This window comes from Choristoneura fumiferana, chromosome 12 (assembly GCF_025370935.1).
Source record: "Choristoneura fumiferana chromosome 12, NRCan_CFum_1, whole genome shotgun sequence".
In the NCBI taxonomy this organism is placed as follows: domain Eukaryota; kingdom Metazoa; phylum Arthropoda; class Insecta; order Lepidoptera; family Tortricidae; genus Choristoneura; species Choristoneura fumiferana.
Genome location: NC_133483.1, coordinates 19,331,887 through 19,351,014, shown reverse-complemented (window position 1 = coordinate 19,351,014; position 19,128 = coordinate 19,331,887). Strand labels below are relative to the sequence as shown.

The following is a 19,128-nucleotide window of genomic DNA, read 5'->3' as shown; positions in this document are numbered from 1 at the left end:
TATTAAATGAAAGTACAATTCAATACATGTGGGATCGTGCGAAGGAAAACAAACTTTAAAACACAAAGTAGAAAAGTTTATTAAAAAAAAACTAAGAGGAATACGTTAAATGACAAATAAAACAGAAAAACACATGCAGCAACTAGGCTCACCCGATCGTAACTCGCACTCTTCAACTCACTCGCTTGTCCCATTCACTCCACAATAATCATCGGTCATTCCGTCCGCTCTTGTCCATCAAATCATTCATCCGCAAATCCACCCTCATTCCCACATTCGGCCATCCTACACACATGACTGTCCCCAGGCATCCTCTAAACAAAACGTCTTACATACAACACAAAACATCTTAACCTAGGTACAGGTACACCTTAATCATAACAACATGTGTGAGGTCGATGAACTCTACTACATGGAAAACAAAACTACTATTGACATGACCTTATACTTTATGTGGTGTTAGTCACCTGGGACATAATAGTTTATATAAAAAAACGTCTTATGAATGACACAGTCATAGTAAACAAACAAAAAAACAATGTCTACCACCTTAAGAGTAAAAGATATTTACCACATCACCATCAAGTAACTATCGTTATCATACAATGTTTATGAACAATAAAAAAACATAAGAGAAAACATAAAAAAAAACATAAACAAACAAGTCAGTGACAGCTCATCATCATGGCAACCATAAGCGCAAATGTCATACCAACCTCGTGAATATGATGTACTTGCTCTAATCACTGGGCCAGGGCTTCATGTTATCAGCTGAAGAAGCAGTCTTTCCTGGGCCCTCTGAAGAACCATCTATCTTTTCAACATCGTATCGGTCATTGCCCTTCACTGCGACCACCTTGTAAGGCCCCAAAAACTTAGCCTTCAGTGTTAAACAGGGTCCAAACTGCGTCCTTTTGATTGCCACGCGATCGCCGACTTGGTAGAGTTGACTCTTCTTGCGCCCTTTATTAAATGTATGTCGATTCTCTTCCTCATGTACTTTTAAGTGGAAGTACCCATTCTTCAAATTCAACATGCTAAATACTTTAGCACCTGACAGCTTATCTATGTGGTCATCTATTATTGGTAATGGATACTCGTCTTTTACCATTTTTTCGTTTATACGGCGATAATCCGCACATATCCTGGTGCTGCCGTCCTTCTTCTTCACCAGGACCAAAGGACTAGCATATTCGGAGAAACTTACCCTTATCACTCCATCATGCAACCACTGAGTCACTTGCCTCTCCACTTCCGCTTGTTCAGTCAACGCCAGTCGCCGAGGTCGCTGAGCAACTGGGATGTCGTCTTTCAAAACAATCTTTAACGCAATTGGGGCCTCCCGCGTCTTTACCGGCTGATAGGAGTCCACCAACTGTCTGACCTCACGTTGAATCTCAGGATCCGCCCCGTACCCTAAAACATCAGAAACAAACACATCGCACGAGTAATTACGAAGCCACCTTTCGTCTCGCTTCAACAGTTGAACTTGGTTGCCATTCATGATAACTGTCACATCGTGTAATAATTCTTGGCCTAAAATGATATCATACGGCATAATGTCTCTAGGTACGAGATGTAGTATCACACTAAAACACTCTTCGTCAATCACAATGTTCGTGTTTATATATCCCGGCGATATAACTCGTGTCGCGCCAAGTCCCGTTAATAACAGTTCGCGTTTATTATAGCTCGGCGCGCCTAACCGCTTGTAGCAGTCCTCCGACACCAAATTCACATCACTACCGGAGTCTATCAACGCGTTAATGCTTCGATTACACAATAAAATCTTCTTTATTGGCTTCCGATCAGTACTGTTTCTTGTTTGGTATGAGCTGTCACTGTCACTGTCAGTGACACTCCTGTGACGTTTGACGTTCGTCGCCGCCATGGCCGCCATCTTCAAATCGCTCCCGGTCGTTCCATTCGATGCACATTCGTCGTCCAACTCATTCGTTCGAACATCAACTAGCAGGCATAAGTTCGTTCCATTCAATTCGTTCTCGTTCGAATTCGCCGATCGACTTCCGCCAGCGCCGCCATTATGTTCGCCACCAGCTGATTTTCTCCCTGTTGCAGAATTGGTACATTGTGCCGATATGTGTCCGAACTGATTGCATCGGAAGCACTTTGTACCTTTTTCTCTATGCGGGCACGTACTGGAAACGTGATTATCCTCTCCACAGCTGTAGCATTTTTTTTTGTAGGTAGGGAAAACAGGTTTAGGCCGGTTGTTCTTCGTATTATGCTGCGACTGCGAACCTTGCGAATGCGTAGACATCTTGTTTTTAATCGTTTCGTAGATCTTAATTTTCTCCTTTAATTCACTATACGAAGTAACGCCGTACAGCATCATTTTGTTGGTTTCTAAGTCTTGGATGCCGTCGACTATGTATTGTATCGCCACATAGTCCGGCATTTTTCCCCTTTTACCCAACTCGCGCATCGTAAGAAGGTAATCCAGGCAACTTTCGTCTTTCTTCTTTTTGCGCGCCGCCATCAGTTCATGTACCGCCTTTATGTCGATCGTGTCGGGGAAATCTCTGCTTAGCGCGTGTTTAAGCTCGTCCCACGACTTAAACGGCCGCTCTGCTCGTAACCAAAGTGCCGCGGTACCGGTCATACTTCGCCTAGCAACAATGAGCCGTTGCAATGGCGTCCACCCGAAAATCACCGCGTTTTCGTCAATGTCTTCAATGAATTTGGTCACGCTGTAGGTCTTGTCTTGAGCGCTAAACTTTCGTATCAGATCGTCGATGTACTGCAGGCTGCCACACTCTCTAACATCATACGTCGGCATCACCGGTGGTGTCGGTGACGTGGGTGCGGGCGATTTAGGTGCCTTTGCAGTCGTCATTCGGATCCGTAGTGCCGGTACCCCATCCATACCGCCACTGGGAGCCTCGCCAGCTGCCTCGTCATAAACCTTATCTGTTTGCATCTTTCTGATGTGCCGTTTATTGCCGCTCGAAAGAAACCGTCTTGTTCCAAAAGCCAGCAAAAAACTCGTCGTCACTGTTATTTCGGCCGCCCGTCGTAAGTAGCAACCGCCGTAACAGAAAAATGTAACCGCCTCGTTACACGTAGCACACCATTCGTCGTCGTATTCGCAGTTATTTTTTTTTCCTTCAGATCCCGGACGAGCCCCCAAAAATGTGGGATCGTGCGAAGAAAACAAACTTTAAAACACAAAGTAGAAAAGTTTATTAAAAAAAACTAAATGGAATACGTTAATTGACAAAATAAAACAGAAACACATGCAGCAACTAGGCTCACCCGATCGTAACTCGCACTCTTCAACTCACTCGCTTGTCCCATTCACTCCACAATAATCATCGGTCATTCCGTCCGCTCTTGTCCATCAAATCATTCATCCGCAAATCCACCCTCATTCCCACATACATATGGAAAGCTATTGGCAACACGCTATTACTAAATTTATTTGTTTTACGAATGAATTAATTCCTACGATGCTCTTGGGACGATTAGTTGCAATTGAAATGGATATTTGTGTAAATATTATGCAGCTGTTACTAACAGCCTGTCAGTTATTCAGCAAATATACACAGTGGGAATTAAAGTCAAAAAGAGAAGAGACTACAATATTTATATTCATCATCATCATCATCCCAGCCTATACACGTCCCACTGCTGGGCACAGGCCTCCTCTCAGAACAAGAGGGCTTGGGCTATAGTTCCCACGCGGGCCCAGTGCGGATTGGGAACTTCACACGCACCATTGAATTGCTTCGCAGGTTTGTGCAGGTTTCCTCACGATGTTTTCCTTCACCGCAAAGCTCGTGGTAAGTTTCAAATGTAATTCCGCACATGAATTTGGAAAAACTCAGAGGTGCGAGCTGGGGTTTGAACCCACGACCCTCTGTTTGAGAGGCGATAGGTCAAACCACTAGGCCACCACGGCTTATTTATATTAATCTAACAGAAATAACAACATGAAAATACTTGTATTGTGAAATTAAAAGGAACCGGCCGTGTGAGTTGGGCTCGCGCGCTGAGGATCCCGGAACATTTAACAGGCAAAAATAAGTTTAGATTTCTATAAAAAAAGGATTTTCTTGCGCTGCGAGACCAAGGTTTTTGTGAAATTTCTTGCATTCTGCGAAAATGTCTTATAGGTTTTGATGCCCAAGATTTTTGTATAAAAATACACTTTAATCTTTTATATGCTTAGTAGATCTTTCTACACAGATCTTAAGGGATTGCTGACGTATGTAATAAAAAAATAACTGGATACCTTTACGCGTTCTTGAGAAAAAAGGTCTTAACAGACTACGAGTACACACAAGGTGATCGATCATTAGGGTTTCTTTTTTCTTTTGAGGTATGGAACCCTCAAAACGGCGGAATACATGTCTCCAATGAATAGTTCAAACGCTGGCATGACCTACATTTAAAAAACCGTGTGATAGTTTATTCTTTGACCGTGATTCTTTGTTTCCAACGAACTTGACACTGCGTGCGTTTATGACCACATTACGCTAACGAACCTTTAAATGTGTGACTAAAATATATTTTATAGCCAGGCGCGGCCTCGACGGGAATGGTCCAATTGCTGCTATCACTAATTTCATTAGAACTAATGTGGAGTAGACATAATTTTATTTCCGCGTATGTGTATACTGTTGCTAACTGGATAGATTCTTCCTCTGGTTCGATGCCGCAGTATAAAGCTAGTTACAAAGATCGGTCTTTATCAAATTTAAATCGTGACGTTTAAAAACTCGAATATTGCCGATAGCTAAAGACAAAAATGCACCATAACTACTCGTACTTGGGCCTTTTTTCGAAGTCTAGACGTATGTAAATAAACCCAACATTTTCATCTAAGATATAAAAGAAAATACATTTATGTTAACTGTTCATTATTTTACAGTGTAAATATTTTGGTTCGGACGCTTCAAAAAATGTAAACAAATCCGTTGCTGCTCTATCATGAATTTCCGATATAAGAAACTAACTACTGAGTCTATACTAAAGATGTGAAAGAATTTGAAAGTTTTGTAAATGGGCCAATCAACTATGTTACCCACACTTTGGGCGACTCCTGCGTTACCAAACTTGTCTATTGCGTTACCAAAAAATCGTATTTCCAACAATATATTTCTCGGTTTAATAGGTTGAACTTACGTAGGATGGATTCATGTACACCATCTATTAAATTACAGAAAAAACATGTTTACTTACAAAAATCTGCAATTGTTTGAAAAATGTCGCGGACAGATTAGTGTCGGTAAAAAAGTTGATTGGCCCAAATACCAATATTAATTCCCTAAAAAACGCGAATTAAAAACCAATCCAAAAACTACTGTCACACAATAGATCGGAACACTGACGCTGATCATTCTGATGATGGCGATAGTGCGAGCATAAAACATAAAAAAACTGGGGATTTCAAATAGGTGTGCCACGTGGTGTCCCGTGGCGCCTCGCACAGTTTGAGACCCCAGTAGTAATAAAAAAAATAAAAAATATGATATAGATGTAGATAATAAAAAAATAAAAAATATATACATTAAATTGTTTGTTTGTTTGTACAACGTGCAAATAACAAGTGAGCGTTCCTCATGTCCGAAAGAATGTAGTACGTACCTATGTACGTACGTATATGACTTTTAGTATATTATACGCTCTATGTGCAATCACCAAGTTGTTATGATTATTAGGTCAACTAAATTCCACTACTTACACACAAAATACAAAAAAACACAAACAGATCGAATGACACTAAAAGACTACAGTTCATACGTGTACAGTCGCGGGCATGGAATCAAGATGATTCAGATTCTGGGTTACTAATGTCATGTTGACATCCCAGACATTTGCAAATGAAATCATAGCAAAATGAAAAAAAAATGAAAAAATATTTTTTGTTGTTAATTAAGACATCTTATGCAATGACATGTGAAATTGAATCGATTATGAAAAGTTTCTTTACTCTGGTACGGGTTCAGTTTCTTCGACTGCACATACATGTATGTATTTTATATTTTATTTTCTTGCCCTTAACCCATGATTTATATTCAAACTAAGAACTTGCTCAATTCATTTGTTTCTTGACTGAATGTGAGGTGAAGGTCGAGTGATTGTATGTGATACTTGAATTTTCATTACGTCGCATTTGGACTTCAGTTACATTCAAATTTTCAATCTAATGTTTTTGCTGATAGAGTCTAAATTAGGTTAGAAAAAAAGAGAGCTAAGATCTTCTAAAAATTACGAAATTTGCAAGTGAATTGAATTGAATAGGTACCAAGTTTATTCGCACGTTAGTGAAATAACTTATAATTAACATTAATAAAATGTGATTATCTAAATCTATACTCGCCAATTTTAGTAAAATTGTATTTGTTTTTTATTTTAAAAAAACATGTTTTTTTTCACTATGCCACGTAATTAATAAAAATATATACTTATGTAAAGCGCAAGGAAACGCCCAAAACAGAGCTGTAACAGATATGACCAATCACGCAGGATTTTGAAGTGGCGAATCCATTTTATCATTGGCCTAGAGAAAATCAGTCGTTTGATCAAGTCCCTGAATCTGTTAGTGTTATGACGGAATCGGCCAAAAAACCTGATTGCAAATAAAATAACCGCATTCAAATCGGCCCACCCGTTTAAGAGCTACGGTACCACAGACAGACACACAGACACACATAGCGGTCAAATTTATAACACCCCTCTTTTTGCGTCGGGGGTTAAAAAGGCAACCTAAAAAAATAGGTAGATATTTCACCAGATTTGTTTAGTGATTTGACAAAATCCCTGAAACCGATTTCTGCATGCTATTTATTACGAGGTGAGACGTATTAGGCCAAATGCAAAAGTCTTCCAAGTACGCGTCCACAAAAATACTAGATCCAAAGACTAGTACGACTACGAGTATTTATGAGTACGCCACTTAATAGGTAAAGTACGTACTCAAAAGGTAAATGTACGTGTACGTAATAGGTACTTTTTTGTATGAAAGCGTCTTGAAAATACGGTCATATATTATGAAGTTTTGGAACGTTTTGGGACTTACGAGTACCTATTTTATTTTAGCTACATGTTATTAAAAAACTCCTTCATACTTTATACAGGACTTATAGCTTATACGCACTGACAGCAAGAGTAAAAAAAATGTTAAGTACCTATTGTAAATATCTCATTAATGTATCTGGCGTATTTTAAAAGTCGCCGAGTTGCAAGACTTGAGAGATGCGGCGTGTTAGAGCGGTGTGCACTACGTCCGATCCGAATCCGTAAAAATACAGTCCAGCGTAGTAGTTTAGTATGTAGTTACAAACTACGTCTCGAATCGGTTGACTAAATACAAATATTCTCAAAGGGTATCAGACATCAGCCTTCCATCAGCGAGAAAGTTTATGTACGAACGCGGATCGATTTTAACGCGAACGCGATCGAGACGTATTTTGTAACGAAAATTTACTACTAAGTGCAAAGTTACAAATACGTCTCGTCGCGTTCACGTTAAACTCTCATTTGTATGCAGACGAACAGGGCCTCAGCGAAACGTTTTCGATTTCGTGTTTCCATACAAATTGAAATTTTAACGCGAACGCGATCGAGACGTATTTTGTAACCGAAAACTTACACTAAGGGCACTGAGCGTTTTGAGTCTCCGTACTTGTAAGTACTCGTACGTTAAAAGACGCCCGGGCGGGAACGCGTTTTAGGCGTCCACGATAAAACCTAATTCCAGTTTTCCAGTACGTCTCACCTCTACTATTTATTGGCCATTTGAACTCGCAACGATCGTTTTAGACTCCTGCGCTGCTCTGACGTCAGTGTGAGTTACAAATTAATTTAGCATATTTCACGGGCACCGTTCTGTGACGCTGAGGGTTGGCTTTTTGGTGATGGATTGAGTCATATTCTATCTCAGGATGTTGTTGTTGTAACATTCGGCTCCGTAACAACGCGACCCTCAGGTTTAGTTTCGTTACGGAAAGTCGCAATCGGCTTAAAATTATACTCAACTAGCTATTGCCCGCGACTTCGTCTGCGAAATAATGTTTATCGCTGTTACAGAATATATAATAGTACTAACGTCGCTGTCTCGCGGGAACTGCTATTTTTCGGGATAAAAACTTAATTATACGAGATTAACTTTAATTCTATCTGGGGTAAAAAACTGAGGATAGAATAAACCTGAGCGCCAAAAGACAATTCATTGTTTAATTCAAATAAGGTCATTAAAAAAATGAAAATATACTGCCATTTCATTACCTAACAATTTATTTATTTATTGTTTTAGTCTTACTGTATACTGTGTAACTACATTGAATAAATAAATAACCTAACGATAGAAATATCATTTTAAATACAAGCTTTTTTTTGCTGACTGTACTTTTTGTTGACTGTACTTGCATTATCGCCCAAATTATGTTTGCCTACCAAATTTCAAGTCGATGCTATCAATCGTTGAAGAGTATGAAGAGCTATGTCCTGCGTAGACGATCCTGGCTGGACTACCAGGATGTCACTACTAGATTATTGTCTCGTCTCGCGATTTACATAAGTATTCCAAATTTCAAGTCAATCTGACTACTCGAAGTTGGTCGCAAGATTTGATTACAGACAGACAGACAACGGGAAAGGTGAAACTAAATAAAAGCTTGTAATAAGTAGCAATCCTATTACAGCACACTATTCTAGTAACCAACTTATCTAAGGTTCCTTAGAATTTCAGCGGTTGCTAAGTATCTGAACTGTACTGGATCTTATCACCTGTTATCTACATCATATGACATTCACCTTCTAGTTCATTTACTTTACCTAGTTTCCATAAAAATGGACACGGATGAGCTTACATTCTAGTGATAATCTAATTAACTTGGAAAAGTTGAGAAACTCTCGGCATTTTCATTTTAAGGTTCAATATCTCAAAAATGGCCGATTGTTTTTTTATTAAACAGCTAAGAACTAACGCAAGAAAACTCGTTTTCCCGTGAAACAAACAACGGTTCGAAATTGATCCAACCGTTTGAGAGCTACGATGCGATGCCACAGACACACAGGCAGACTTTGCCGTCAAACTTACTCGTACGAGTATAAGCCCTCTTTTTGCGTCGGGGGTTAAAAATTAGGCTAGTGGCTCTGAGCCTTAGACCTCATGAGATTTTCGAAATGCCTGAAATTCGTACTAATTCTTATTACTATATAAATGCGAAAGTAAGTCTGATCTGTTACCTCTTCACGCTACGGGCTAATTTAATTGAAAGGTACGAACGAAGATAATTTGAGACGCTGCATGGGGAGGACATACTCGTAGGATAGTTTTTACCCCAGAAAATTGCATAGTTCCCGCAGCGATAAACGAATTTTTCACAGACCAATTCGCAGGAAAAAGCTGGTTATATCATATTTTTACGTTTTTAATCCTCATGGCTCGGACATTTCGAAAAATTTCCAAACCTAAATCCTCAAAAATGAAGTCAATCTGAAACAATAGCCAGTAAAACAAAGTAAATTTGAAACAGATAAAAATAAAAATTACATGGACTAAATATCTAGAGTTTACAGGTATGTAAGTTTCCTGTGGTTAAGAACCTACCTAAATAAGATACAATAAAACGCTCTAGGGAATCGTTCTTCAAAGATTTATTTCCCATTTGACTAATCTACAGTAGGTGCGGACATGTGACCTTCTCTAAATATAGAAATGACACGTATGTCTTAAGGGATTTATTGGATAAATGGTGTGTTTTGGGGCCATTGTAGAACAGGGAAAGTATACTACAGCTAAACCCATAATACTAGCTTAACTTCGTGGCTTCGCCTACTTTGAAGATTAATATTCTACAATATAACGGCTCGAGGCTTGGTGAGATCAGCCTCCAGAAACTAATCAAATAAAGTATAACCATAACCTCAAAGTTATTTGTTACATAAAACTTTTTAGTCTTATAAGCCTTAAATTGTTACTGGCCATCGAGACGAGATGCCTAATATTATTTTTATTTTTATGAATAAAAGGTCCGTTGCTCTTCTGTTATAAAGTTAACATATCTTTTATTCAATAACACAACAGCAGGTATTATTTAATGTTGTCACAAACAAGAGTAGGTGCAGGTAAAAACACTTAAGAAGATGACCTGTTGTATGTATGTAGGAGTGCATAGAATTTGATTTTTCGAATATGGAACGTCGACTTATTACACGTTACTTACTGCGACAGACAACAGGTCATATCCTTAAGGTTTTACCCATAAGTAACCTCTTTATTAAATCAGCATAGTCTCCGTCAAATCTGTTCTAGTTTCTGCGGCCTGGCGTTGAAACCTTATGTCACGCGGATCGTCTCAGCTCTTCTAAGCTGACCTGGATACGTCACTATTTACTAACTAGAGACGTAGTTTTAGGCCGGCCATAGATCTACCAATTCTGTTCGGTTCTACCTAGATCAAAAAATAAGTCAAATTGAAAGGCTAGCCCTTAAATTGACAGTGTGCACCACAATGCACATGATTCAAGAAAAGACTACTTTTTTGTATTTTATTTTTATTGTACATTGTTTTGGACTACAAGTTAACGAGGAGGTTTAAATTATGAACTTTTTTAAATTTTGACATTTTCTACAATGCAATACAAAATGAATCACTCCTAACATACATATTAAAACAAACTACTTGCATATTTATTTCTCTTAATGTGATTATTGATTATACATTAATTAAAAAGCCTAACTTTTGTCTTAATTTATGTACTTATTAAAAATTATTAGAGTTAAAGATCTGCAACGATATGTCGGAAAACCGATATATAATTATCGATATATCGACACCCAAAAATAACGTAACACTTACGCGCCGCTAAGCCTCTACTATAACCCTTTCCGGAGAGGACACACGTAAGTAAAGAATCGGCCAATCATTGTCATGAATTCTCCAACACTACACCCTGATTCTGAGTATGCGCTCAATTATATCCCGCACATCGCACTGGATATATAATTCGATTATGACAGTTACAATGCCACGCGCGTACGCAATATTTAACGTTGCTCGCAGATTTATCGCGCAGCGGCTAGATGATCTATAATAAATAGGCGTCATAAATTTATAGTACAATTTAGTTTGTACAAGTCTTTCCACGTGGTTTTGCTTGGGGCACAGTATAAGGAGCTAAAGGAAGCTAAAGGAAGGGTAAGGGGGAAAATTCCCGTGGTCAATTAGGATGGCGCTTAACCTAACGCTCAATTTCTATGCTATGCTAAATTTTCGAATTACTTAATTTTCCATAATTTCATTTGTCATAATTTAAATTCTCTTGCTACACCAACGTTCGCTGTATATGAAAGACTGTACTGTATTCAGCTCTTTTTTAAATGCCATCATACAGAATGCAGAGGATTAGGTTACGTACGTTAGTTTAACTTTAACAATAAATAATACGCATGGAACAATTTTTTTCGCTCAAATTACTTAACGTGATATGAAACTGGAAAATATAACGAAGAATGTAACAAACGTATCTCTTGCAAAATAAGGGTTTTTTTTATAAAAAAGGTTTTTTTAAAGATGTCTGAAAAAACTATCAACTCGGTTTGACAAGCAATAAAGATATATTGAAACAAAAACAATGCTTGCATATTCCTTATAAATAACTCTATGACAAATGAAAATTATGGGTACCACAGAGAAGCCTGAATATTTATTGGCCCCTTCAAATGAACTTATTCACCTACCTGCATTAAACGCGTTCAATAATACGCATTGCGATAATTATAAAACTGGATGCGTATTATCGACTAAACATTTAAATTAGGTACGTTAGAAACACCCCTTCAGTGGACGGGTTGAATAGCGCCTGTTATTTGTTGTGTTAGATATTGATGCTGATGACTCTACATAAAACAGATCAAATTGAGAAACAGGTAACAATGGCGAACTTATCCCATAAAGGGATAAATACCATAATAAATACATAATAATGAAATACGAAAAAATAGCCGAACCTTGTTGTTTCTATCGTAAAAGTCCGAAAACGAAATCAAATCTTCAGTCGGTTACTAAAAGAAACCGGTTTTTAAAATACTTTGATGTCCTGCATTATCGCTTGCATCAGGGAACGCATAAAAGTGTCAATAGCTTTTAGTAATTTCGACTCTCCGCTTAAAAATCTTAAAATATCTTCGAAATTTACTTACTTAAATACCTGTTTTTTTCCAACGATGACACGATGACAAAAGTAAACGTAGCAACCTTTTTCCCTGACCGGAACACTTTTGCTGTATCAATGCTTTTAAACACCTTTAAGAGAAGTCTCTTCGTTCCATTCTCCATACAAACGTAGTCCCGGTCTCATTTGAAAACTAGCCAACAGAAATAGATGAAATTTTGTAAGTCTGGACTAGATACGTAATTTGTGGTTTTTCAGATTTTCAGGAGCTCAAAAGTCGACAAAAAAAAGATGTCAACTTTGTACGAGAATTACAGCCTAATAAAGCATTTTTACAAAAATCGAAAAAACCACAGGCATAGAAAATATAATGAATATCTTGATAATAAAATATCATTGATTTCTTTGCTATACCTACTTTTCGTATAATATGAGGACAACGAAACCCAAAATTCAACCGCCCAAATCTTGAAAAGCCTACAGCTATCTCGATATAAATTACGGACGTCGTTGCGGAAGGCATGGGGGGGACGGCTGCGAGCGCTTATGTCACGAGCGATAAAGACAGCAATATCCCAAACGAATACCTAAGTACCTAACTTAACTTCACCAAAAAGCTAATAAAGCGGTTAAAGATTGTTTATTCCTTTAAAGAAGTGTCTGCTTGATGCTATATGCTGAGTCAATAACATGCTTTTTAAATTATCTAAATTCTTAAAATTATCAGCCATCATCATCATCATCAACATCAATATCATCATTTTCCATCTACCTATTACTAGATTGTTTGGTTATACTTACGTTTAGTTTTCACTGTTTTTGCAGATTTCTTTTCGAAAAATAGAAGTAATTCTGATATCAATTCAATTGTTACTTGCTGTTAGGTACTTAAAGTTAATAAATGCAGACCATGTTCTGACAGACTTTTAGACTGTCAGTGAGCATGCGTTGAACACTTCTCAGTTCATACAAAACTGCAATTTTAGGCAAATCTAAGACGTAAAGCTTTTTATGGAAAGGCCAATAATCTTTATTAACCTCAAATCACTAAACTAAAGTTGTCAAGGTTACTAAGTCCGTCTAAGACCCTTACTTCATTAAACTAAGCCTTAAATATTTCGCCGTTAAACATTTTAGGTTCGGAATCGTTTAAATTAATTAAATCTAAAAATGGACTTTTCTCCATAACAGCTTTAAGCTATGCGCATGGGCACTACATTTGGAATTAATCGTAAAACCGTAATCTATTAAGGATGTGAAAACGTTGGATGTGGAATAAAAACATCCACGAAACATTCGGATCTATTCACTCTTAAACTTATTTACACCTAAATAGCCACGTGTGTGTGTGTGCGTGTGCGTGTGCGTGTGCGTGTGTGTGTGTGTGTGTGTGTGTGTGTGTGTGTGTGTGTGAGTGTGTGTGTTTGCGTGCGTGTTACTCCTTAAGGGTTTAACTTTAATAACTAGACATTAAATTTTGCATGGGTGTTACATACCTTTGGATGACCTAGGTCATGTTCTAGCTAAGTCATATTATAAGTAGGTCATATACGACGTAAATGAAGACCACGATATAAATGTGAGCTGTAAAACAAATATGTGTTTTTTTAATCATATAAGTAATATTTATAGTCCTCTTAGTATTCATTTTGTGGCTCTCGAAGACATAAATAAAATAAAAACTTTGCTGTATGTATGTATTTACCAAGTATTTACCTACCATACCCCATCACTAGTGTGGTGACTCAAACGTCCCTAAGTTAATCAGTTTATCTACAATCTGTGTCAAACGGTGCAAATTAAAAAGTGAACGTAATTGGTATATTTTTATTGCAGCCATTTATTTTTATGATGGCATGCCGATGGAGTACTCACTAAGTTTAACAGGGGTGCCGCTCCCTTTTAACTCGTTGTGTATGAAAGGGACAGATTCAGATTTCACGTCCTTCAGCTAATTTTTAGCGCTGTTTGTAGTCGGTTGAACTGTCAAAGGTTAACTTGCAATAGCACAGAATAGATAGGTACCTACGCAATAGATACGGACAAATGTTTCTCATAACTAGTAGATTATGCCAACAAAGTGGTAAAATAATATGTAAGTTTTTTTTCAGTTTTTTTTAATACTTCCTTAAAAAATCCTTTTAATTTCATACGAAGTAAAATAAATAATATTACTTAAGACTACATATCCCTATACCATCCGATTTTTTTAATTTAAATTAGAATAGACGTTTCAAACAGAACTAATAACATAATTATGCATATGCAACTAGAGAAGTATAGATTCAATCATCAAGGGTTGCGAAAATTCATAATACATTACATATGTGATTAATACGGTATTTGACTATTTTGTATATGTTTTATAAATTAAAACTACACAATGCCTGTTATCGAATAGAAAAACAATTTTTAAGCTACCTTTACAAATAACAAAGTTATAAAGGTTTGAAATTCAAGATTAGACAGAGAAAGGCATACTGGCATGTGACGTCACACGCCAGTACCGCCATACTTGCTGCATAGAGAAAAGCGTTTGAGAAAGAGACAGGTATATAGATTTTTCAAAAAATCACTAACAATCCAATTTTCAACCGATTGAAATTTTCTCTTCGCTAAACACTATCTGTATATCAATATTTTCAAAATAATATTAAGATATGGCAAATTCAGGAGTTGTCAAATACCGTATTGTAGTCAAAACGTCATTAATGTTGCACTAAGGTCGATAGCCATGCAGTTGACAGACAGACGATTAGTCCTTCAACGATACGCGTACACAAAGCATGTTTAGAGGAGACAATGGCCGGTACAAATTGTTTAAATTGCCGCTTCCTCGAGAGGTCACAGGGTTGCCATACGTCAGGGTGTTTGACCCTTTAGATTGCGGCCGGACTTGACAAGTGTCAGGGTTTTGAGAAATTACCTCATTAGATAAAAAATCGGAATGGGCTGATTCGGATGAAATATTGTGTACTTCGCACGCGTAAACTATTCGATCTGGTTTACAATTGGAATTCCGGGATTTTACAAATTGCCGCTTTGCCGGGCAGGACAACTGGACAACATCAGCCGGGTCCGCTAGTTAAATATATGTTTCCATCTACATTTATTACAAAGTTTACATAGTTTTACGAATGAAATGATGATTTAGTTTCATTTAGTGAATATTTCTTTCAAAACGAGATATTTTGTGTCAATACAAAACCCGGGTAAACAGTTTTCCAATCATTGTACATAATAATGTCTAGTATGACATAATTAACCTAATAAGGCATGTAAATGTGGACTGCGTGCGACTAGGGTTACTTATCATACTTACCATATTAAATGATATTGTAACGGATAACTCACGTCTTAAATCGAGTTTATCTCGTCATTTTTCGGGCTATTTCGTAGCCCTTCTTCTCAGGAGCACGCGACGGGTAGGAGAAGGGCTACGAAATAGCCCGAAACATGTCGAGCTAAACTCGATTTCAGATGTGAGTTACCCGTTACAATATCATTTAAAATGGTATGGTAAGTAACCCTAGTCGCACGCAGTCCACATTTACATGCCATATTAGGTTAATTATGTCATACTAGATATTATTATGTACAATGTTTGGAAAACTGTTTACCCGGGTTTTGTATTGACACAAAAAATCTCGTTTTAGATACGAATACAAACGAAAAATGGATGTTAATATTCAATTCTCTACGGGATTATTTTATTTTTAGCTTTTATTAGAGGTATAATAACGTCTTATTCATTACGATATTGACATTTTGATTTTTTATTTACAATACAATAACTCTTTATTGCACACCAACACAGTAAGCAGTACAGAAAACACAGGTATATACACAGAGACTTTCTAAGGTAAGCAATAGGCAGCCTTATCGCTTATTTAGCCCTTATTTTGGGAATTAACTTGAACAGAATTAGGCCAATCTATCTATCTTTATATTAAAAGAGTAAGTAACTGATGACAGACAGAACACTCGCAACCTAAACAAAAAGAGCTAAAACCATGTGATAGACCTATTCTTTCAAGATCATAAAGATGTATGGATGGTAACGGATACAAAATTCAGATCTATTGTCAAGAAGACATTAATATCAAAGGCGTATTATAAAGTTAATGATTATATCATGGACAGGGATATTTGGAAATAATTCCGATCCGCATTAGCGATCCCTTCAAATAGCGAACCTACTGTGTTAAAATAAAGTTGTGTTAAATACTTGGGATGTCACATATCATTTAATAATAATGTAAATCTGTTTAAAAAAAATATACCTCGTTGAGTTGCTTGCCGGATTCTTCTCAGCAGAGGTTTTTCCGAACCGGTGGTAGATTTTTTTTTGACATTCATAAGTGCTTATTATAGCCTAAATTGAATAAAGATATTTTGACTTTGACTTTGAGTTTATGTATGTATGTAAACTCTTTATTGCACATAAAAATAAAAATACAAATACACAGAGAGGAGAACAAAGGCATTGATAAGGTATTTTTTAGAATTCCCATTCGTTCTTTACACGTGTAAACATATGCAAACTTAACTATATTTGAACAATATCCTCGTATATTATTTATTTCAATAATATACGCCAATAAATCGACCGTTTACCTCAAGTCGCGCATTCATTGTTAAAGCACTTTCGCATTAACGTTGTTAATATTTAGCATTGTTTGTTAAAAACTACCACTTCACCAGAAATTGGTTTTCTCGCAAAAGTTCTATATCGGTACGAGTATTTACTGAAGTATCATCCGCGGCGATAGAACCTACTGCTCTTCGTCGCGTCAAATATTCTTCCCTTACTTAAAACTTCCTTCATGGACACGATAAAATAGTCTTAAAGTGTGTCAAACCACTGTATACTTGATTTGCTTCGAATCACTGCGTAATTGGAAAATATGCATTATCCTGTAGCATTTCCGAGAACCTCACAAAGGGTCAAAGTTCTTACGAAACTTTACTATTACGTTATTATTGTTTAGAGCGTGCATTAATCCTTGTTTGTTTTGAAATAATTTAACAGAGCTGTTATGGTAATATTTATTAACAGCTTTTACGGTTCCATCTCTTTCGTATCACTTTATATACCTACCTAGTTTCTTCGCTTTGTGTCGTATGTCATACTCGTATTCTCTTTCGAACTCAACATTGATCACATGCTTAACTTTGTCTCACAGAGACAAATGAGAAGCGGCAATGAAATCCAGTTCAAAAAGTAATATTTCAGCAAGCCTTAAACAGACCCTATGGCATCAGTTTGCGTCGGGTTTAGACTGTAATTATATCCATTCTATTCACGATATCAGGAAAAGGAAAATATTGTTACGTAATCCGAAATAATCAGAAACAAACTTTTTATGCGAAATCCTCAAACTGGATGATTTAATAGTAGTTTTGCGATTAACTCTCATTTTTATACGCGTTTCCTTCTTTCAGTCGATGTTGGCATCGATCTTCTTTTCGTTGATAAATCAAAAACCCGCCTCGTATAGCCGATACCAAATTTTATAGCAATTTTAATACCGTCAAAGCAGCCCCAAAATTAACGTAACTTTTAATAACTCTGCTGATTAACATTATCTAGAACCTACAAAACAAAAACACCAATAAACCTTACAAACGCTGAAGTAGACAGTGATGAACAGTAATAGCCAAGTGCCGAAGACCTGATGCCTCCAACGGAGAACGAACAAGGCATGCTGTGTCTTTCGAGGCACGAGAACTGCCCCTGGGATGAGGCCCTCAAAGCTGCTGACGTGTCCTGGACGGGCTTGCAGTACGCCTGTCTCCAAGTGCTGCATCTTTACTGCAAGGTGTTTGAGCAGGAGGACATTCTAGACCTTGTTATTAGGTAAGTTCACATTTTACAAAAAAAATACTTAGCGTTCTTCAATGCTAGAGGCTGTTACTAAACCAGTGAGATACACCTTCGGCCTTACTGTTGTATCTATTCTATTGGTCCGCACAAAGCGGTTCGCTTCTTTTATAATGTGAACCGTTAAGGAATGGAATTCGCTCTTACTTATCGTCTGTTTGTCCAGATATATACAATCTAGGGCTCTTCAAGTTTAGAGTGAACAGGCTGTTACTGAGCCAGTGAGCACGTTTGGCCTCATATGCACTTTTAATCAGGTGAGATTAGAGACAAATCACAAATAGTTTTATGTAATGAAAAATTGAACCGACTACAAAAAGCCATGAAAAAATTTTTTTACCGTCTGAAGTCGGTCGGTGCCTCAGCACGAGCCAGTAGGAGTGGACCTATAGTCATCTACCTCACCTACACACTTTATATTGGGCTTCAATCACTCCTGCTGGCTCGTGCTGAGGCACCGACCGACTTCAGACTGGTAGAAAATTATTTTCATGGCTTTTTGTAGTCAATACATAGTTGTATCATGTGTGTAGTCATACAATAGTTTAATATCAACTGCTCGTCACCTTTTACGAAAGATTGCTTTTTCCGGTGCAGAGACGTTAATTATTGAGGAGTCCTGGTGCTTCACTTGATTGACTAGACAATAAGGCCTCAGAGGCCGTTGACGTCCGCGATCGCATTCCACATCTCTTTCTACCCTCGTCTTATACCGTGTGACAGAAGTAGAGAAAACGACTGTGATTCCAAATGTGTTAGACAATAAGGTTGGTGCTAAATCTCATCACAATAAACAGCCTTCGTGTTCACGCCTGCTAATAGATTGTTTCGAATTCGCGGCCGTTTCCTTGCATTTAACCCCTGAAATAAACACCGTGTCGCTCATTAGAGCGGCCGTTAACTCGGTTACGAGCAAGCGATGGCCGCAATTTCATCTTTACGGCCGATATATCCTATCATTCTACCGCAAGCAATCAAACTGATTTGTGATTTATTTTTTATTTTGCTAGGTTGTTTGATGGAAGATTTTCGTTAAAAACTGTTTCAATCGAATTAAAATGTTTAGGCCACAAAGGGCTTTCTTACCCTTTATGTAT

The 19,128-nt window shown here is 37.4% G+C and overlaps 2 protein-coding genes across 2 annotated transcripts in view; one reads left to right on the top strand and one right to left on the bottom strand.

Annotated features, from left to right (window-relative positions):
- Positions 1-19,128, top strand: part of Lmpt (four and a half LIM domains protein limpet) — a 241,741-nt gene that overhangs the window by 124,051 nt on the left and 98,562 nt on the right. The window lies entirely within an intron of this gene.
- LOC141433842 (uncharacterized) lies at positions 140-3,400 on the bottom strand. Its single transcript, XM_074095943.1, has one exon. The coding sequence runs from the start codon at positions 2,939-2,941 to the stop codon at positions 740-742; it is 2,202 nt and encodes a 733-aa protein (XP_073952044.1). The 5' UTR covers positions 2,942-3,400; the 3' UTR covers positions 140-739.

What these genes read in the sequence shown, in the direction of transcription:
- LOC141433842 (XM_074095943.1), bottom strand. Translation starts at nt 2,941, where the DNA reads ATGCAAACAGATAAGGTTTATGACGAGGCAGCTGGCGAGGCTCCCAGT.